We start from the raw sequence: 22,152 nt of genomic DNA on the forward strand, positions 1-22,152 counted from the left end.
TCTCACAGCCTGCTTATTTCCACGTGCTGAAAATAGCTGATCGACAAGCTCACAACGCGTTGCGTCCGCAACGCGCTGTGAGCTTGTAGATCAGCCATTTTCAGCATGCAAGCATAACACGTGTACGACGAAGAATAAATCAGGCATCGCTGCGCTTCTGTGAAGGGAGGGAGATATATTTTGTTGGCCGAACGAGGCGATCATGTTTGGACATCTATGGAAAGCTATTTTGGACAGCTATTTTTCGTGGCACATTATGTTTAATCACAACAACGTCACGTTTACTTTACCTCCTCAGTGTTTGGGTCGGGACTGTGTGTGTCTGCCGTCTACGTGCATATGCACTCTGCGCGCTCCAGTCTTTCTGGAGGGAGCGAAATGTAGCGTCTTCTGCATGCATCTAAGCATTAACATTTCAATGGCCGAGGGTCGTTAGAGTCTATTGTTCCGTGTTGTAGTTATCGCATGTCTAATGGTTAGACGTGTGACAACAACGACGCAACAATAGGAAGCCTGCAGCTCAATAGCTTTTGCTTTCGGGGGAGGGATAGTGTTAATTTAGTTAAAATCAGGCGGAACACTTGGAGACATCAAGAGGAGCACCATAGCTCCCCGTAGCACAGGTTGGGAAACACTGTTCTATTGTATCCAGGAGAGACCTTTGCTTACCAAGTGGCAATATGTTGATGAATACCGGTATGTAAAGTTTCAGTCTCCACCTCTGTATATCTGTGTCTATGCAAAAACACTGTATATATGTCCTGTAAAATGCAAGGTTTAGGGAGTCTTAAACTGGCCGCGGCAGCGGTTCAGTACGAGGGAGTCCCTGAGCTCCAGGCTCAGGGACAATGGCGAAGCTCTCTGTCTTGGTCTCGGTTGCAATAAAATGATCGACTCTACACTACACTTCAGAACGCTCTCTGCCTGCCTTCATTCGTCCGGTGCTTTTGACTACAGCCTACAGCCTGCCGTATTGCTTAGCCGTTTCTGTCTCAAATAGATAGAATTATAGTCAGTGTAAAGGGAGAAATTACACGACACAGGCTCCCATTGGCCCGTGAGTTCCAACCTCTCGGCCAACGGGAGATTGCCCCTGTGTTTCGATCGCGTTGCCACGTCTGCTCGTATCAAGCCTGGCTTCGTCCACTGAAAACGTTTTTATTTCGGGAACATTTTTCTGATTTTATTTGACTTGATTATGTTGTTCTTATTTGCTTGTTGTACTGTCCTGTTTTAATTATGATTGATTTTATTGTGTCACTGTACAGCACTTTGTAACATTGTTAAGAAAGGTGCTTTATAAATAAAATGTACTTATTTACTTACACAAGGCAGGTCGCTGGTTTCCGTGGCAAAACATGGCAACGACCCAGTGCGTCTCACAATGTTGTGATTTCTCTGCATGCATGCAATTAAAATGAATGACCACTAGGTGTCGTCAATGCACAGCGTCTGATCAATAGTTGAAATGTCAATTTTGATTGATTGATTGATTGAAATATTTATTAACAGTTTGCAGAATTACAGTAGGCCTACATTTCAAGCACAAACTCAATACAAAGACTGTTAACTGTGAGTGGACGACCCAATTAAGCCTTACACTTGTTTACAAAAGGGCATTGTTCAATTCATCAAAACATTTAGAGACAAACAAATAGACACTTATATGTAGTTAAAGCAACAGAGTTAAGCAACAGAAACAAACAACAATGGATTCTACAGTGTAAAGACACCAATTTAATTATAAATGTCAATAAAGTTGAATATCTAATAATATCAATTTAAAATGTATTATCCAATACAAATTTCCTTACCATTTTTAATGTTTTAGTTTTGTATTGCTATTTTTATTTGCTAATTGTAGATTGACCTACTTTTTGTTTCTGGCATTTCGCTGCTTGTTATTTTTTATCAAGGTGCTGGAGGACCATCGGGAGACGGTGCTCTCTCCCCCTGTTTCCTGAAAAGTAACAGTTGGCGGTTATGTCTGAAAGAATCTTGTCCACCTAAAATATTACAGATAAGAATTCTCATTCTGCCTGTCTATGAGTAGCTGTCTGCCTTCCTGCCTGTCCAATTGTCCATGAGTAGCTGTCTCTCTGTCTATGAGTAGCTGTCTGCCTGCCTGCCCAATTGTCTATGAGTAGCTGTCTGTCTGAGTAGCTGTCTGCCTTCCTGCCTGTCCAATTGTCCATGAGTAGCTGTCTGTCTGTCTATGAGTAGCTGTCTGCCTTCCTGCCTGTCCAATTGTCCATGAGTAGCTGTCTGCCTGCCTGTCCAATTCTCCATGAGTAGCTGTCTGTCTGCCTGTCTATGAGTAGCTGTCTGACTGCCTGCCTGTCCAATTCTCCATGAGTAGCTGTCTGTCTGTCTGTCTATGAGTAGCTGTCTGCCTGCCTGCCAGCCAGCAAGTTGGTTAACAGAAAATAAATTGTTATGGCTGAGTAAAATAAAATACAATAAACACAATTTGCCTGAAAATAGATTACCCAGCTATGACCTTTTTCATGAAAAATGAGTAGTGATATGGCTGACTGAGTAAAATAAAACAATCTACCTGAAAATAGATAGCTATAAGTGAAGAGCAATTTCCGCAATTGCCATCCGCAATTTCCATTTCCTCAATTTCCTCAATTTCCATTTCCGCAATTTCCGCAATTTCCACAATTTCCATTTCCACCATTTCCGCAATTTCCGCAATTACAATTTCCGCAATTTCCACAATTTCCGCAATTTCCATTTCCGCAATTTCCGCAATTTCCGCAATTTCCGCAATTTCCATTTCCGCATTTCCGCAATTTCCACAATTTCCATTTCCTCCATTTCCACAATTACAATTTCCGCAATTTCCACAATTACCGCAATTTCCATTTCCGCAATTCCATTTCCATTTCCAACTATTAATGGCAGCTGGGTTTCATCATTCAAATAAAATAGAATTCTGTCCGTTTAGCTATAAAATTATGTCAGGGAATAGGGATACACAGTATATGTCTTTCATTTGCATTGCATCTCCCCCCCCCTGATGTGGCCCGCGGGCCTGAGGTTGAGTATCACTGTCTTATAGTATAATAGTAGAAATGAATAAAAGGTCACAAAACATAAACCGAATTACACATGCAGTGTCTCGACTGCCATCTTCAACCAGGAAGACAACCTTGGAAGAGACAAACAAAATTGTGGCTAAATAAAGTGTTTGCATTAATCGACTTATCCGGATCATAATTTAGCTAATAAGTTCAGAACAATTTTTTAAAAGGGTGACGGTGTTGAATGCATGGCGAGTGTAGAAATCCCTTAACCAGATTGGCGAGGAAGTATAATCAATTGTAGACACTTTTTATATTAATTTGATAAAGTATGTACATTTGTTTTTAAATATATGCAGGTCTTATGATTCTGCAGTAGAGAGAAAAAGAGAGACTCACAGGACAAAAGGATGTCATCTTTGACGGCGTATTACTGAACGTGCTACACGTTTGTTTGTTTATTTATGATATGATTGACAGCTTTTTCCAACGGTGCACAATCCATGTTAAAACACTCAATACTGACTTTTGCTCACTTACAGTACAACAAGGACGCATTCTGGAGCGAAAGGGAGACGGGATGAGCTTCAGCAAAAGGTTTCAGAGCACCGTACATAAATATGAGTTGAATTTATACATGCAGAGACCATCGGAGGATGATTCCTTATAATCACTTGAACCCTAGCGTCCCGTTTCTGGCACGACCCATTTTGGGCGGGAACCCCTTTTGGTGTTAGCATTATACTATCCTTTAGCTATTGAAAAATAGCAGATCTACAAGCTCATAGCACGCCAGCTTGTAGGTCTGCTATTTTTGAAAAATCGAAGAACGACTGACATAGAAACATAGCTTTTTCAGAAAACTGTCAGGATGTAGAAGACATTTTTAGAATCTGATCTCAGGTCAAAATGGGTTAGGCGAACATTGGCTGAAAAGAGATTTGGTGTGTAGAGATGGGGGGGGGGGAGGGGGGGACTCAGGAGTAGGGGCCGGGCCAGCCAAGTATGGAACACTGGGGAAGCCCGGTGAGTGAAGTGTATAGGGTTGAAGTGGTTAAGTTGGTGCTGATAGAAATGAGGAGTTAAAGGCAGAACAGTCTCTTCACTATGGTTGTGTTTACAAGTAGATGAATAGTTCATACTATTGGGAGCTTAGGTGGAAAGGATTTACTAGGCTACGAATGGAGTGGTTCTCGATAGAGCCCGAGTCCCGACCAATACATTTGCCTTTTCGCCGACTTTTAACCACTTTCCATCAACAACGGTCAGTCGAAAATGTGGCATCGGTCGGGCTCCAGTTCACATTTATAACCTGAACACGGTCATCTTCTAGCCGTCATCCTGGCGGGTTAAAGTAAAGACGAGTCTCACAATAAAACTATATGGGAGGGGGTTATATTAATAAAGGGGAGGGGTTACGACTATACGTGACAGTGGAGCATGGGGTGGCCAGCCACAAGCGTCTCTTTTACCTTCTTAAGTTAAAATGTCTTTTGTTGTCTTTGTTTTCCTTACAACACACGATATAGTTTACATACTGTACAATCTGTGTCCCGAGCAGGGATGAGTGAGGACAGCCTAACGTATGCTTTATCACTGAAGCCGCTTATTTGCGGCAGGCGACGCGCCGCGCAACTATGTATAAATTAGGCTTAAAAGAGGAGGGGACACTTATCATTCAATACTGGAATTATACACAGGAGCAACATGCACGAACACATGCACACACACACTCGCACCCAAACACACACACACACACGCATGCACGCACACACCCACCCACACAGACACACACTCAAACACACACTCACCCAAATGGGAAAGGCAGACACACGTGGGGGTTAATGCTTGACAACACAGTCACATGATGTATACAAGGTACTTCATCTTACAAATAAAAACATCCGACGGGAAACCATCTTTAAAAAAATGTCCTCTTGGTCTAAGATAGAATACAAATCACACATCTCCTTTCCTATTGGACCACGGTGACAACACCCAGAAATAAAACACTCATAAAACACAACCACTGTGTGTGTGTGTGTGTGTGTGTGTGTGTGTGTGTGTGTGTGTGTGTGTGTGTGTGTGTGTGTGTGTGTGTGTGTGTGTGTGTGTGTGTGCGTGTGCGTGTGTGTGTGTGTGTAGAAGAGAGGCAGAGAGGCCAAGCGAGAGACTTAAAAAATACAGAGAGAGAGAAAGAGAGTTGTGTGGTCATGACAACAGGGATAAAGTGGCACATACAGGAAGTAATAAGTGGTCCTTTCAAAAGAAACAAAACAAAAAACAACAACAACAGAAAGTGCGAAGGTCAAACAAATTCAAGTAATGTGTGTTCTGTACACAGGCAGAGGGGGGGCGGGGAGGGGGAGGGGGGTGGGCGGGAAGGGGTCAGAGAGTCCGGCGGCCTCCGCGCCGCGCTGCTACGCTATTGGCTCTTCCTGTGCTCGGCTTTCACGCCTAATAAGGACGTGTCCGTGGCCGTCTCTCCGCGGGAAGCTTTGGAGAGGAGCTCGAGCCACTTGGCCTGTAGCTCCGCGTCGTGCGCGGCCAGGAGCAGCGTCTGCTGCTGCCCGCTGGGACTTAGCCGGAAGGCGTGCTTGACCTCTGACTTGTCGTTGGGCGACGGCGGCACGGCGGCCACCTCGGCCCCCGACAGCGGGACGGTCCGAGAGCCCTTGGAGTCCTGGAGAGGTAACAGGAGAAGAAGATATACAAATGAAGTAGGTGTTGGGTATAAACTTGGGTTCAAATGTCTGTGTTGAGAACACATGTTCCTTTTTTCCTTTCCTGAAAAGTAACCGTTTTGGACATGCAAGGTTTTCATCCGAAAACCGCCAATTATGCTTTGTTAAAAAGAAAATAGAATGATTGATTGATTGGTTGATTGAATGCTTTATTGACAAGACAGGTTTTGCTAAAAGGATGACTCAAAAAGCACAAGGGGCTTGTTTGTGGTCCAATACAAGCATTCTGAGCATAGGAAAAAAAAAGGATTTTCCATTTGCGTCCCTCAGCTCGCTCACTGTATCAAACGTATCGTCTCTGTCGTGTGGAAACCTCATATGCACTAAGAACGGTTAGACAACGTTTCAGGCCAAATTCATATTCAAAAGTAGCAGATCCATAAGCTCAAAACTTTTCTGTGTTAAAATATTGAGATAGGAGGTTTCCTCCCGACAGCAACGCTATGAGACATACAAGGTTTCTGCCTGATGAATAAAGCCTTTCTCAATCAGGAAATGTTCATTGAACCCTCATTAATGGTAATCCTTGGAGCAGCAGCTTTCTATGGGACATTGGTCTTGAGGCTCTAAATGACGCACACACAATTACATTATTTCTCCAAATGAAAAGCTTTCCAAACACTGATTTCTTTAATAGGGAATCTGTTTTTAAGCGATGGTGTTGTCCGCAATCACCCTGCATGTAAAATGTTTGTCTTTAATGTGCTGCTGAGCAGGGCGTAAAATGTAGCGGAGCCTGAACACCCAAGATCAAATATAATATTTGAATGAGCTCTACGGTCCTGCGTTTATGAGCCTGTCACAATTATTACATGATCGCAAATTATATGAGATGCTCGCAATTCTTTTTGCTTGTTTCCATGTTGAAAAATGTTCATAATGTTTTTTAAATAGTGGAAATAGCAGATTAGCAAGGATTAAATGATTGCTTGGGATAATTAGCATCGCTAATGGGGGGGGGGGTAGTAGTAGAACGGGTTTGCGGACGTGTGAATGGAGGGACCATTGAAAACAAAGGTGGCTTGCATACTGTGGTTTGCTAACAGAAATGTGCATGCACAAGGGCTGCCAGAGTAGGCTATCATTTGTTGTTTTTCTTGTTTTTTTTCGAGAGAACCGAAATTGAATTATTGTAATGGGAACGTTCGGTTCGGTGCATGCTTGGTCCTGAGGTTCGGGACCCACCCCTTGCGTGGTGCTCCAGCTCACCAATCCATCTCCCAGGGGTCTATGTAGCATATTGTAAAGGCCTATTCATAGTCTGGATGGTGAGTGGTGAGGTGACCACTGCTCCGGTGGTGAGGTGAACACCGGAGCTGTAATAACGTGGAGCGGTGGTGAGTAAAAACAGAGAGAAGGGCTGGGGAGAGGAGTGATTTTCTCTTCCCCGCGGCTCCGTGACATCATGTTGTAGTTGCGGTGGTCACCTCACCACCGATAAAGCAGACTATGAATAACGCTTAACGGGGGGCAGACTCCCATGTTCTTGTCCGATAGCGACAATGAGCCTGAGTCTACTTACTTCTTAAGCCTCTCTCTGTCCTACTACTATACATGAGGGCGACAGTCCTACCTGTCCACTGGCGTGCAGACAGATCACCAGAGGTTCCGTCTTGGTAACAGACGCCCACACTTTGGTCCAGGAGTTCCTGCCCTTCTCCTGCAGATGGAGGTTTCCACACAGCAGGTAGCTGTCCCCTGTCACCGCCGTCTGTCGCTGAAAGTGGCAACAGTACCGCCATACATTACAACCAATGGATAAGTCACGTACACATCAATATGTTGGACATCAAGGCTTGGTATAGAGCCCCGAAGTCCTGACGTAACTCGCTCATCCCCTCGATTCCCCTGGTTCACGGAAGTAATTTCTCTATGGAGAATAACATGGGCTCATCTTAAAATCGTTTCATATACGCATTGTGGTCCAAAAATAAACTGTCTCTGCGTTATTGTCAGGGAGGTGTTTCTGTATCGTTTGCGATAGTCAGTCACTCATATATGATTCAGTCTGTTTCTAGCGGGATGACATTTCAAACACAGTTCTTATATGAGGCAATCTAAAATCCACCTATGGGGATAACAATGCAAATAAAAAGTACATGAACCTGTGGATTTTATTGTGATTTTTTTTAACAATACTGACTCTGCAAGTGATGCCCAAATTCTAAAAAGCCAGCTTCATGGGTCAAGGCAAAATAGAATCTCACGACTGAAAACGTTTGTATGAAGTCAATCAGGTGAAGAAATCACAGATTGAGACTTGATACGTCAGTGTCACAAATAGCCATAATTATCACTAGAAGGTCTGAAATAAAATCAGCTAAATTTGCATGTGCTTAAATTCACATTTAGAATTTTTTTCAGATGTCGATTTTCTGAGATGATAGAATGGTGATGGATGATGATGCTCATGGAAGGGGAACCTTCTGAAAGCTTCATGGGCAAAGATAATCAACTTTAAAATAATAAAAAAACGGTCAAAATGACCTCTTAGACCTTCTAGTGTTAAATAGATATACTTTGCACCTTTTGTATTTGATTTTGTACCTCTGATTTAGTTTCGTTGTCTCTGTGTGATGTAATGTGGTCTATTGTCTGCTTGTTTATATGGTTTTTGAGGGGGTAAAAATGTGCATTTTTGCTAAATCCGGTATATTTACATTGCATTGATTGCATTGTTCATTAATATGCGATGTCCCATCAAAATAAAATTCCATTATGTTTGGTGCGCGACAACGACACACAAATTCGTATGAGTTAGACCCTGACGACGACCTTATATTATAGGTCGAAACGCGGCGGCGTTGGTCATAGCGCTGTTGCTCAAAATAATATTTATTTTTCATCAATCAATTACTATTTTGAAAACCCATTTTTGTGTACAAATATGTATGAATCAGGCTGCACAGAGAGATTTGAACATGGACTGTCAGCCAGTTCGTGTTCTGGTCTACAGCTCCCCCATGTGGTGAGTAATATTCCTACAGATAGGCGTTTGGCTGTCATTGCTACTTTTAGTTCCCAGCCAGTATCGAACCAGTGACATAGCGCTTGCCTTAGGCTTAGATGGTCAATGTACATCATGATTCATGATTACTTAATGGTGAGGTGAGGTCATCTATCTGCCTGTAATCACAGCAGTGGCGGAAAATTATTATAACGGCAGTGGGTGCCCCCCCCCCCCCCAATCTCGTACACCATTGCTCACGAAAGCAAGATCCTTGACCCAATTACAGCCACTGCATCTTACCTTTTAATTAAAGTAAAAGTAGTCTAAATATTTAATCAAGATCCTCTTAGCATCAAGTAAAAAAGCAATCACAACGACGCTGGTACCAACAGGACCCACCAACGAAAGATCAATGGATGGACATTATTGAGGAACTGTATTCTATGGAAAAACTAACATTCATACTGAGACTACAAGAGGATAAATTCTATAAAAAATGGGAAAAGTGGAATCTCTTCTCTCAGCCTAGCGATATTGCAATAGAATTTCATTGAATGTTTATTGTAATATGAAAAATGCAGCCTTTTTTTTATTTATTTTTTATAACTTTTTGTCCTTTTTCTTTTCTTTTTCTTTCCCGTATTGTCTTGTTAGTTGAGTTTTTGTTTGTGTCTTTTCTTCCTTCAATAAAAATTAAGTGAAAAAAGTAGTCTGAGGAAGTAGTCTGAGGAAAAGGAACAGTTCTGTTCCCCGGACATTGTTTTGGCTTTTGGGATATTTTGGCTGAGATGGTTCTGTTTGTCAAGTCTCAAGTCAGTGTGGAGATTACCCGGCAGTGTTGCTGCCCCTCCCCTCCCCTCCCCTCCCTCCCGGCTCATGGCTCTTTACAGACGTTGCCGACGGTACACAGACAGCAGCAGCCTCTCCGCTGACCGTGTCAGTGTAGTGTTGCTGCAGGAGTGTGAATGAACCGTGCGGTCACTGGAACAAAGCCACCGTATTAGCATTTGAATACCTGTTCTGTGAACACCGTGAAGGTGTGTGCCTATACGTGACAAAATGACCAGGGGGAGGGAGCTTCAGCCTTCAGTCAGTGGGTGCTATTTGGCTTACTATTGTGTCAGTTTAGCCCTCAAGCACTCCCGGGGTTGACGCCGTTGAATCACAGTGAAGTGGTTCAGTCCGTCTGTGGGGTTTATAAATATTTAACCAATGAAAAGAATGAACAAGAGCTTGTAACCATGGAGTGTTTCAGCTGCTACCGTCTGGGTCTACACCGCTAGCCACGGAAACCCAGACGTTTTTATTTCCAGTATATACCAATTGTCTGTTGTATGGCTGCTGCCACACACACACACACACACACACACACACACACACACACACACACACCTCTCTCACCTCAGGGGCTGCTTCGAAGCACTCCGGACACACTCGACTCGTCTTGTCCAGAGTCTTGGAACACTTTGCACAGATGGCCTGCAGGGGGAAACGAGAGGCATTGAGAGACTTCACGGTGGCTTGTAGTTTGTCTGAAATACTTTTTTCTCCATGCTTTTTCCCCCTGCTTGTGCATTAACCTCTCCCTCCTCCCCTCCCCTCAAATGCATAGGAATAGTGAACTAGGCTATAGGTAAAACCAAAGAGTTTGAAAAGACACACACACACGAAAAACTCCAATATTTTCTGGATGAAGTACAACAATGTGCAAACACGTCAGCCAAATAAATGAATTGAGCTGAACTTGCAGTGATGTTTGACTCACCGCTCCGCAGGACTTGCAGTGGTGTTTGCGTTTGGTGAAGTTGAAGCTCTCGTTGCAGCCTTTACACGTCTGCTTGTCCTTCTTCTTGGAGCTCTTCTGCACAGAGGAGAGAGACAGGAAGTGATGTCACACTCTGGGCAGGAAGGATTCTTCTTCTTTTGTTTGTCTGTCTTCCCTTTCCATTAACTTACCCCCCCCACCCCAACACTCCTGACCCCCCACCCTTCCACTATCTTACTTAACCACATTCAACCTGGCTTCTCTATTTTGGGCAGGTCATCATAGGGATGGAGCTCGAAATCCGATACCCGGAAAAAGCTGATAAGAAGCTTATTGAGTACCCGGTATCCATAACCTTTGGGCTTATCAACCCTGTTATCGAGCATAGAGGCCCACGACATCATATTTAAACAATCAACAAAAGAGGCGATCGATAAATAAATCTAATCACCCAATCACCCATCCTGGCACAAACATGTCGGTCAAAAAGTGCATCGATACCTGCGAACCAGCGCTGCCCAGGGAAACAAAACGAAGTGCCGGTACACACATTAACCAGTTAACAGTTTCTTCATTATTTTCCAAAAGTAAAAAGGTTTCATGCAACACTGTTGCACGACAAAATATAAAATAGGGTTTAAGAAGTTCAAAATGAAAAACACAACGTGAAATCAGAGCAAGGCGACGACAGCAGAACTAGCCACCAGATGGTTAGTGCCGATGCATTGTGGGAGGAAGTGTGAAATCATTGCGTTAGATTTCCACTAACAAGACAGACGGAGCATGAGGTGCCAGTAACACATAATCACAGAATGTCTGTCTTTATAGAAGAGACTGTTCAATAGAAGAACACGTCCCCCAGCGTCCCGAGCAGGAATCGAACCCAGGACCTTCTAGCTGTGAGGCGACAGCACTACCGACTGTGCCACCGTGCCCCCGATCAATTGATCATTGAAATGAACATGCTCTGAAAATGGCAGCGTCCGTGTTAAGGGGTCAGAAGAGTATGCCACAAAAGCTTCAGTGGGCCCTGATCCAGAAACGTTGGAAACCACTGCTACTACCACTAGCGTGGTTTATAAATCCATCTGCTACATTTTGATGGCTAATGGACCTTACTGACTACACTGAGGTCATTGCACCTCTCCAAATGGATGGAGTACGTCTTTGTTCAGACTCCAGTCAAATCCCTTTTGTTTCCCAAATCTGATCTTTAGGACTGACTGTCCACAATGTTATTTGCAAGTGATGAGAATGATGAGTATGCATTCAGACTTCGACCTAGATGCAATGCAGGCAAAAGGCTTTAAATGTATATAGGCCTATAATGCCACTGCTGGTAGCACATCCGTCCCACTCCTCCTTCTCAACATTCCTCGCTGACAACATAGCAAGAAATATCACCCTCCCCTCCCCAGAACATGGGCAATTGTATTCATATATAGATCGATTCACAAATGGGTGCCTGGTCGCAGTGAACGTATTCCCTGTAGGCGGAGACGACATATCTGCGGTGTAAATTCGCAGGTCTTCTACTACATTGAATGGTAGAGTGACTGATGTTAGTCTGATCAAACGTTACTCTTTTACCTGCTTTTTACCAACACTAACTTTACAAAGATGGCCAGAACATCGGGATGAACCTGTGTAGTTTATAACTTGTACTTTATACCTCATACTTTAGTATGCTTAGTATGAGGTATAAAGTACAGCAGCCTTATGTTCATACGCTGCGACCAGGGGACCCGCTTCTGACTCTTGGCAAGCCGATGCGCTGCGATGGAACCCTTCTTATTATCTAGATGTGTGGAAAATAATCTAAGATGCCGTGCACGATTCTGCGTCGATGCAGTGACGTAACATAATAGATTATACGCTGTTAGCGTTTATTTTCAAATTATTTTTCGGAAGGCAACAACACATTCAACTGTGCAGGACTGAGGAAGGCTTTAAAGTCATTAAGTCATTAAGTCATTAAGTCATAAAATGTCAGCCAGTGTTTTCAAAATATAATCATCTGTGCTTTACAATGCCGTTCTGATCAATCATAATACACTGTGAGTGAAGGTCTGCTATACGGAATGGCAAAAGGGTCGTATTATATCACTCCACATCTCCTGACCGCCAAAGGCAGCAGTAAACACTGTGTTTACTGTGCACTCTGAGGTGCACATGTCTTACTACAGCTGTGAAAACCCTGTCTTATATGACAGGCAGCACGGTTGTAAGGTTGTCAATACACTGCTGAAGGATTTATGTTTTGACTGAACATTCTCACAATAGGTAGGATAAGCCATTTATTAAATTTGGTTTTCAAATTCCAGCACTTTATACACAAAGGAGTTCATAAAAAAATATTTGACTGCTTGTATTAACTGATGAGATGTCCCTTAGCAGCAATAGGCTGCTAATTGAGAGTTGAATCGTTAGCAGGTGAATATTGTAATCGAATCGTCAGGCCATTGAAGATGAACACCTCTACTAGACTGTGTTTTGAACAATTTTACCAATAGGGAAACCAGTTTGCAACTGCATTTCAGAATAGCGCTAAGGTTTTATGTTTCACAATTACAGAGTCAATGCTGTATTGATTTCTTGATTGATACTTTCTACAGGGCAACTTACCCGTTCATGCAGTCGTTCACCATCTGAGTCAATGGACGTGTTGCTCCAGGGACCCTGCAGGAGACAAAAAAACTATATTATATATATTCTTTTCTGCCTTTATTTGGATAGTACAGTTGAGATAGACAGGACACAGGGAGAGAGTCGTCGGGCTCAAGCCTATCTACAAGCTCACCATGTGTCACCAAAATGCTTACCGGCAACCCAAAAATAGCTACAAGCTCATAGTGCGCCACAGAGAACGACTGACATAGAAACATAGCTTTTTCAGAAAACTGTCATTTTCAAAAAAAGATTATCTGATCTCAGGTCAGAATGGGCAAAGGTAGTAAGAAGGCATTCAGAAAATGCATGCGCACCACTAGGCCATCGGGACTCCTACACTGCACTTTCACATCTTTACCACAAGGTGTCAGTGGGCTTCCAGCGAGGCTGCTCCTCTGGCTCGTGTCAACACGGCTGGCGAGCGTCCAGCATCAGACAAGCCAAAGTGGGTCAGAACGCATGCATAGAGTTGCTCTGTATACAACTGTGTGTTACGGTTAGAACCCTATTAGGTCACGACAGAGTTCTGGGAAGCTCAAGCTTAGTGTGTGAATGTCACAGCTTCTCCACGTAGGTTTAGTCATGTCTCTTTCAGTCAGTTCAGTCTTGCTATAATAGTACTCACTAAACCTCAGTAAGTACTATAGCAAGACTTCCACTGATGAGTTGTTTGGTGAGACATTAGTCGTTACAGGATGATCAATGAATGAATGAATGAAGTGATGGACTGACTGACTGACTGACTGACTGACTGAGCGAACGAGCGACTGACTGAGGGACTGACCGGTGACTCAGGCTGGTGGTCATCCTCACGGGAGAAGGAGTGGTTGAAAGCTTTGTTGAAGGTTTCACTATTCTGCTTGTGACGCTCGATTGTTGCCGAGATCTCCTACAGGAGGGAGGAGAAAGATGTGAGAGAGAGGAGAGAGGAGGTGACAGGAGGGGAGAGGGTGAAGGAGAGTGGAGGAGAGAGGAGGTGACAGGAGGGGAGAGGGTGAAGGAGAGTGGAGGAGAGAGGAGGGGGGTCTTTAATCTCCAATCATCCAAAAACACAACATATCCTTTCAAAGCCCTCTGTGGAGCATGTCCTCCTCCCATGGAGGCTTTTAATCAGCTTTATTCAGCTGTTATGAGCTAAACGACACAATAATGAGAGGCTTTATGAGAGAACACAATTCTCTCACAAACACACACAATGTGAGAGCCTCTCTATAGCATTCTCTAATATAGCTCGGGCATTTGTGTGTGTGTGTGTGTGTGTGTGTGTGTGTGTGTGTGTGTGTGTGTGTGTGTGTGTGTGTGTGTGTGTGTGTGTGTGTGTGTGTGTGTGCGCGCGCACGTACCTGTATCCAATCTTCCATTTCCTCCGCTGTCCTATAAAGCAAATAAACCAACAAATAATTCAGAATTAATTTCACAACATTAATTTCACTCTGAAAGTGTAAAACAAATTACACTTAGTTAGTTTTGTCACAATTAAATTAACACGTTGTACATTCCTTACCAACGGTGATAAAACACCTTACATCTACAGCAATGTAACTGAATTAAAATATAATAATATATTGTCGCTGTCAGGTGGAAACCTCATTATGTTATAACAGAAAGGTGCACAGCACACCGGTCCCTGTGAGGTGCCAGCCAAGAAAGAGAAGAGAAAATACTAGAAAAGGAAAAATGTATAGCCGCACACTCGTAGCTGTCAAATGCCAAGAGTTTATTGTGGACACAGAGAAAACAAACCAACGTTTTGGACCCTCATTATGTCCAAAACTGTTTTTTAAAAGTACAAGCATATCGGCTACTTTTGATACTTTTGTGTGATGCTGTAGTATGATCAAGTAGGCATTAATTTACGAAAAAACGGAAAGAGGTTTCTGCCCGACAACAACGGTGCAGAAGCCATTAGCATGTTTCCCACCTGGCCTGGAGCTCCAGTGAACGCCGCTTGCCGATGATGGTGAAGGTGTGAGCCAGGTTCTGCTTGACGTTCTCCTGCACCTGCAAGACACATGAACCCCAAACACCTTCAATGATGTGCCCATGGTCGTGTGCGGGTGTCGCCCACAGACAATATCACATTACAAGCTCACAACTTGTCACGTTTTCCGACAATTTGCAGGTAATATTAACCAGGTGATAATTGAGCGAAACTTAGGCTCAACACCCTCCCACAGAACGAGCACGCAAAGAACAAGAGATCACGAGGGAAGTACTGTACTGTACTGTACTGTACTGTACTGTACTGTACTGTACTGTACTGTACTGTACTGTACTCACCACCACATGAAGCATTGAATTCATGGAGACGTTTCTTTGTTTTTGTCGCATTCCAAAGCCAATAATTTGATGACAGTCCAATTCCGGGGAGTCTCCTATTGGCCAATGAACCGGTCATCAAATTATTGGCTCAGGAATGCGACAAAAACAAAATAATCTCCAAGAATTCATGGCATCATGGGGTGTACTTTAACTGATAACTGAAAATAAGTCATTTTTTGGGCTGAACTGCTGTTCTCACTAGTGTAAAGATTGAGCCATAAACGGTATGTATGTGTCCGTACCTCCATGCCAGCGATGTCGATCCTCTCCCTCACACTGAACTTCTGTCCGATCAGTCTGAGTTTAGGAACGCAGTAAAGCACCATGTTGTTGAACTAGACCAGAGACACAAGACAACATATCAGTTACACCACTGTTCACAAAAATAGTTTAACATTCTTTTTAGTAAAGATGGTTAATGATAGAGCTTTTCCATAAATGTAGCTGAAAATAGCTGATCTATAAAATATTTAATTTTATGATATACTAGAGTATATTTAATAAATACCCTTTGCCCTATATCTTGGAAGCAAATGTTGAAGATAAGATTTGCTCCACTACAATTATTTGAAACCTGTAGCTACTTTGTAGTCTGGCCCCTGGCTAGCCTTATTTGAAAATAGCTGATCTACAAGCTCACAATATGCCGTGATGTGATGCATTGTGAGCTTGTAGAACTGCAATTTTCAAAAGATTTGTACACGTTTTTAAAGGTTTTGAATCTTGTAAATTGGAACATTGATTTTGGTACTTTTTGTGCTTTTAGTTTACTAAAGTAAACGTTTGAATACAGGACTTTAACCCATTACAACGGGGAAAGCATCCGTGACACAGCGTTTTACATTTTTGTGATGGCTATTCAAAAATAGCAGATATACAAGCTCACAGTTCGTGCTGCGCTGCAAGCTTGTACATCTGCTATTTTTGAAAGATCTTGAAAGTGTGAGAACTACTGATGTAGAAGGCCTCAGGTCTTAATGAGTCAACTAACCTAACAGACTAGTTCTACATTGTGGCATTGCTACTTTTAGTTACGTAAAACCAATCTTCTTCCAACACATGACTCCTGTTTAACCTTCCTTCCTCCTCACCAGGTAGAGGTATCTGTCTTGTGCTGTCCCATTTTTGGCCGACATCTTCTTGATGTGTCCCTCTTTGATGAGCTCGTTGGCCGGGTTTACGATGTCCTCCTCCCCGCCTAGCCGCTCGTAAACCTCCAGCAGTTTGTTCATCTTCTCCTGGACAACATCAAGCAAACACAGGCGGTTAAAACGAGGTACAAACGAGTGTTTCTCAGACGTCAACGGTTACAGCTCCTGCATGCTCATGAATTATGTTTACTTCAGATGCTGCGTTTCTGGATGTTGACTAGTTCCGAAAGAACTAAATGCACAGCACCGTTCGTTTTTCGTCTCTCCCCTGACTGTTGTGTGTGTGCGTGCGTGTGTGTATACTCTGAATGCATTACATTGATTTGTCTTATTTGTTTTAGTTTCAGTTTTACTGCTATTATTACTTATTATCCTGCCTATATCTGAAGAATAACAAAATAACTTTTACTCTACTTACTTACTGCAGCAATATAAACCACCTTGAACCTTTGGATGAATGTTTGCACCCTGATGATTACAACTACTACCTTTACACCACTAGAGGGTGCCATGGTACCCTCATGATCTAATCATAAATCTTATCCTCCATTGAAGCAGTGTGTGCCAGGCAGAAAGGAACATAATAATAGATATTAATATTATTCTGTTTCTTAACAGACTGATGGAAATTTGTATCTGCTGTGCAGGTGTATCTACTGTACAGTAGTATCTACTGTACAACATCAATTGAAGGATATGAGAAATAAGAGCAGGGGGAGAGATGAAGGGGAGGAAGAGTCTGTCTGTCTGTCTGTCTGTCTGTCTGTCTGTCTGTCTGTCTGTCTGTCTGTCTGTCTGTCTGTCTGTCTGTCTGTCTGCCTGCCTGCCTGTCTGTCTGCCGTCTGTCTGTCTGTCTGTCTGTCTGTCTGTCTGTCTGTCTGTCTGTCTGTCTGTCTGTCGGTCTGTCTGTCTGTCATGCAGACCTGGCTGTGAAAGTGGAGGCAGGAAGCAGCAGTTTCCTGCATGATCTGTCCCTCACACTGACTGTCATGTAATGACTGTGACAGAGTGTAGTTGGCCATTCATAGTCAGACAAATAATTGCAATTCATGACATGTGGTGTTTGTTTTTGTTTTTTTTAAATAAAAGTTACTTCTGTATGCCGTTTGGACTTTTTAACCGGAAAACTGCATAGTGCAGATATGACAAATATTACTTATACAATATACAATGAAATAAATTAAATATATATATAAATAAAGGTCAAGATTTATGTTATTGTTCAATATTTCAGTTTTATTTTAATTGAAATGATTATGCAACATAGTTGCGATTATCTCAAACAATTGTGATCAGGCAATTGTGTAATAATTATGACAGGCCTAACAGTATCAGCTAATTTGAATTCAGCAGCAGATATTACACAGATGGAAAATTGGAAATGATGAGGTCTAACTGAGAACAGTATTGAGAGAGAGAGAGAGAGAGAGAGAGAGAGAGAGAGAGAGAGAGAGAGAGAGAGAGAGAGAGAGAGAGAATGGCCTCGTTCTACAGATCATGGGTCACAGGCAGAAGTTGCCACACTGAGAACATTCTCACCATTTTCCGGATTGCTGCATTGGAGTGGTTAGCTGCAGTAGCGATTAGCTCCAGTGCCTCTGTAATAAAAACACACACACACACACACACACACACACACACACACACACACACACACACACACACACACACACACACACACACACACACACACACACAAACATTGAAGTTAGAACCTAACACCTATACTAGAACCACTACCTTTTTTTTGTATACAAAAATAGTATACAACATATATTATGGTGAAAGAATTAATATTGTTGAGCTATGCGATGATACAGTATATTTAAGTCAGGCAGAAGGGGGGGTGGAGATACTCCAATCAACTAGGTATAGGGTTTAAGTGGTTAAACCCTCCAATAACTGCTCCTGATGAGCAGGTTGGTGTCATGCACATTCTACAGCGCTTTGGATGAAGGTGCTACATGAATGGATCATTTTGTTGACATCAGAACATAAGAACAGCAGGTGACGTTTCAATCACACATGCTCACACCCTGTCGCCCACAGGACAACATGCCAACATGTTCAATCACAGTGAGAGGAGAGCCGTCAAGACGAGCGAAGGAGGCATTTCAAACAAAGTGATCACATCACAGGCAGACGGGAAGCGCTGATTAGATTTGTCGAGCACGTCATGAGAGTGAAGATGGAGCGAGTGAGACGTCTTATTTGGAAAAGTGACTCACTCTCTGCATCCTTCCTGTCCTGTGTGTCCTCCGGGAGTTTCTTCAGGTAGTCTTTGAGCAGCATTTCGTAGCGAGGGATCCTCTGAACGGGCTCCAGCATGTGATGCTGCAACGTCAGGTTCCCGCACACGTCCTGTTTCTGGTGGACAAACAACACAACATGGAAGGTTATACACGACATACAGCACAAAACCCAAGATACATACAAATGGTAAATGGTGCATTTATATATCTCTGTAGGCGCTACAGAGATTGTGCATTACATTCACCCATTCACTCACACGCACATTCATACACCGATAGCAGCGGAAACCATGCAAGGCACCAACCAGCACATCAGGAGCAATTAGGGGTTCAGTGTCTTGATCAGGGACACTTCGACACAAACTCTGGGGGAGCCCGGGTTCGAACTGGCAACCTTACGGTTACCATCCGCATCCAGCCACTCCACCCTTGAGCCGCCGCCGCCCCACACACACACACACACACACACACACACACACACACACACACACACACACTACCCAAGTTCCTTTGGTACAGTGATGTAATCATAACATAATGATGTTGTAACACAACATTTCTAAGGGGAAAAGACGCAAAAAGGTTGTGATTTCGGTTGACCAGTCTCCATCCAACATGGGGTGGTGAATGATGATTCATTTGAGTCGCGGTGTGGAGAACGTGATAACACCAGGCAGTCTTACACGACACATTCTGTACTTTAATACATACACAGACAGAGAAATATATACAGTATTGTTCAGTGACAGGACCAGCAGATATGAAAACAAGGATAAGAAGAACAGAATGAACAGGAACAGAACATGCATCTCGTATCATTCTGCACAGACAGTCATTCAGTCTCTGATAAAGTAGTTGATGGTCATCGTATCATGGATATAAATATGCTTACGTAGATGTGTGTTTCACCACTGGGCCAAGCAGTTAAGGTCATAATTCATGACAACGGGTACGCATGCAGCCATCCACACACATAAAAATACACCCACTGTGTATGAGCTGTATCAGCAAAATAATTATGTCATAGGTATATGGGGGCCTCATATTTGGTCTTGAAACGGGCCTCCAGATTCCTACGGCCGCCCCTGCCACCAATCCACCCATGGCACGCACTCACACGCACAGCACACACACCCCCCTACCTGTATATTGTGAACCACGCTCTTGAACTGTGAGGATCGCTGTGTCCAGGTGTTGACCAGGTCCATGGCTCTGTCAAAGTTCTTCACATACTCTCCGTACATCTTCATGAATGGAGCTAACTTCTGCAGGATGTCTCCTATACGCGGATTCGAGGCCCTGAAGTACACACAGCACAGACATGTAGCTTACTGTAGTTCCACGCACTGTGTGTGTGTGTGTGTGTGTGTGTGTGTGTGTGTGTGTGTGTGTGTGTGTGTGTGTGTGTGTGTGTGTGTGTGTGCGTGCGTGCGTGCGTGCGTCTGAGAGTGTTTGAGAGTGTTTGAGAGTGTTTGAGATGATGGATGAGTAACACTAACTTGAACCCTAGTCAACAAACGATAGGGTCAAAGGTCAAGTCAATAGAACGTTAAGGACATCGCATAGGGAAAATGTACTTTTATAGATTCCAATGTGCATGAATGCGTGCACATACTGCGCATGCACACACACACACACACACAACATAGACTGCAGGCAAAAAAAGGCTGCCAACAATGCCCCCCAACTGCCACCCAGCTGTCTGAATTTTACAGCCAACACACACAGACCAACTATGTTTTATAACTAATGCAATAATTCCGTGGAGGAGTCTCCATTACAATCAACTTGAATCCCCTCATTCTAGAAGATGACTGGGGTTATTTGGTGTTGTTGTGGATCAGAGTCAGTCAGTGTCACAGGAGGGTTGGAGTCCAACCTAATGGTGTGGGGTTAAGACAGGGTTGCCACCTTTGAGATCTTGAAATAAGGAACACTTATACGACCACGCGGCGAAGCAGCGCCGTTATCGGGTTATCCGATCACATCAACTAACTGGCCTTGGAACACCTCGGGATCCCCCAGGAGGACGTTGCTAATGTCCTGGTGAGGGAAGTCTGGGGCTCTCTGGTGGAGCTGTTTCCCCCGTGACCTGACTACGGATAAGCGGTTGAAGCTGGATGGATCAGGGACGGATTAACCCCCATGAGTGTAATGTGTTGGGGGGCCCATTACGTGCGTGCACATTTTTTGTGTTTTTTTATGTTTATCATCTTTTTGACCTAAATTGAACAAAATCAATGGCCAATTTCAGGGCCTCAAACCCAGTACCACACGATCAAGTTTCCTCAAAGGGCCCCTAACAGCCAAGGGCCCCTAGGCCCTGGTCCCACTGGCCCAAAAGATAATTTGGCCCTGGGATGGATGGATGATTTCACATACCATATTAGCCTTTGGGGTCACTTGGTGGTCACTGTGGTCAGTAAGGAAGGGGTAGACCTACTACACTGGATTGAATACTGGAGAACTCGGGTCGCCGACTCTTCTTCATCTTTGCCGAGATTTCTTCCCGTTTCGCCGACTCTTCGTCACTTTCCGGTCCGAGTTCTGTCTGAGAACTCGGACGGAAAGTGACGAAGAGTCGCAGAAACGGGAAGAAATCTCGGCACTGGAGCGCGCATCTAGCTACTGCATGATGATCATGCACGCTGATCAGACAGCAGATCAATAAAAGCATGCAAATTGCAAAAGCATTCAGCTTTCACAAGTGTGCCCATATAGAGAAGGAAAATAATTAAGAATTCGGTGGCATTTCTTTCACATTACAAAAGAGCAATTTTTGCTCTTTGCTCTTTGTCCTTATAGATAGAAATGATATTCCCATTCGTCTTTGTGTCTGCCCGTGTAACGCACCAGCGAGTGTGAGGGGTTGGGGAACGGATGCAAAGTACATATGAAACTAACGTTAGCTCCCATGCTAGCTAGTAGCTTCCCTCGTCAACACAACAACACCACAGATCGGGTGGAAGCTGCTGATATCACGTTGCTTGTGCCCGTGGATGGGAAATAAGATTTAAAAGGCTATGGAAGCGTGGATGAAAGGCAAAGCACAGATGTGTGCAAAGTTTTGTCGGATCTGCCTGTGCATTCCGTCTGCTGCAGTGCGTGTGTGTTCTGTCAACTTCTGTGTTACTCTTGTGAGTCTGTCACTGGCTGGCTGAATGCATAGTTAAAGAGCGTCACTCATAAGCATGCGCCCTTCCTGCGCTGGAAGTAGCAGATCTACAAGTTATCTACCCGCCGCAATGCACGGCACGTTGGGCTTGTAC

General features: G+C 43.6%; 1 protein-coding gene across 3 annotated transcripts in view; it reads right to left on the reverse strand.

Annotated features, from left to right (window-relative positions):
* Nucleotides 1-3,459: 3,459 nt before the first annotated feature.
* Nucleotides 3,460-22,152, reverse strand: part of fgd (faciogenital dysplasia) — an 81,130-nt gene continuing 62,437 nt past the window's right edge. For 2 of the 3 annotated variants that reach the window (XM_080764155.1, XM_080764154.1), the window contains 13 exons: nucleotides 20,026-20,182; nucleotides 18,860-18,998; nucleotides 18,171-18,229; nucleotides 16,572-16,718; nucleotides 15,723-15,815; nucleotides 15,080-15,159; nucleotides 14,502-14,532; nucleotides 13,943-14,047; nucleotides 13,114-13,167; nucleotides 10,489-10,584; nucleotides 10,125-10,202; nucleotides 7,347-7,490; nucleotides 3,460-5,712 (listed from right to left, as the gene is read on the reverse strand). In XM_080764155.1, the coding sequence (XP_080620281.1) occupies nucleotides 5,455-5,712; nucleotides 7,347-7,490; nucleotides 10,125-10,202; nucleotides 10,489-10,584; nucleotides 13,114-13,167; nucleotides 13,943-14,047; nucleotides 14,502-14,532; nucleotides 15,080-15,159; nucleotides 15,723-15,815; nucleotides 16,572-16,718; nucleotides 18,171-18,229; nucleotides 18,860-18,998; nucleotides 20,026-20,182 (1,441 nt within the window). In that variant the 3' untranslated portion in view covers nucleotides 3,460-5,454. Of the gene's footprint in view, nucleotides 5,713-7,346; nucleotides 7,491-9,867; nucleotides 9,910-10,124; nucleotides 10,203-10,488; nucleotides 10,585-13,113; nucleotides 13,168-13,942; nucleotides 14,048-14,501; nucleotides 14,533-15,079; nucleotides 15,160-15,722; nucleotides 15,816-16,571; nucleotides 16,719-18,170; nucleotides 18,230-18,859; nucleotides 18,999-20,025; nucleotides 20,183-22,152 lie in introns of those variants that run through there. The other variant, XM_080764156.1, reaches the window with a different exon arrangement.

Source organism: Protomyctophum bolini, assembly GCF_963924005.1.
Source record: "Protomyctophum bolini genome assembly, chromosome: 5".
Classification (NCBI taxonomy): Eukaryota; Metazoa; Chordata; class Actinopteri; order Myctophiformes; family Myctophidae; genus Protomyctophum; species Protomyctophum bolini.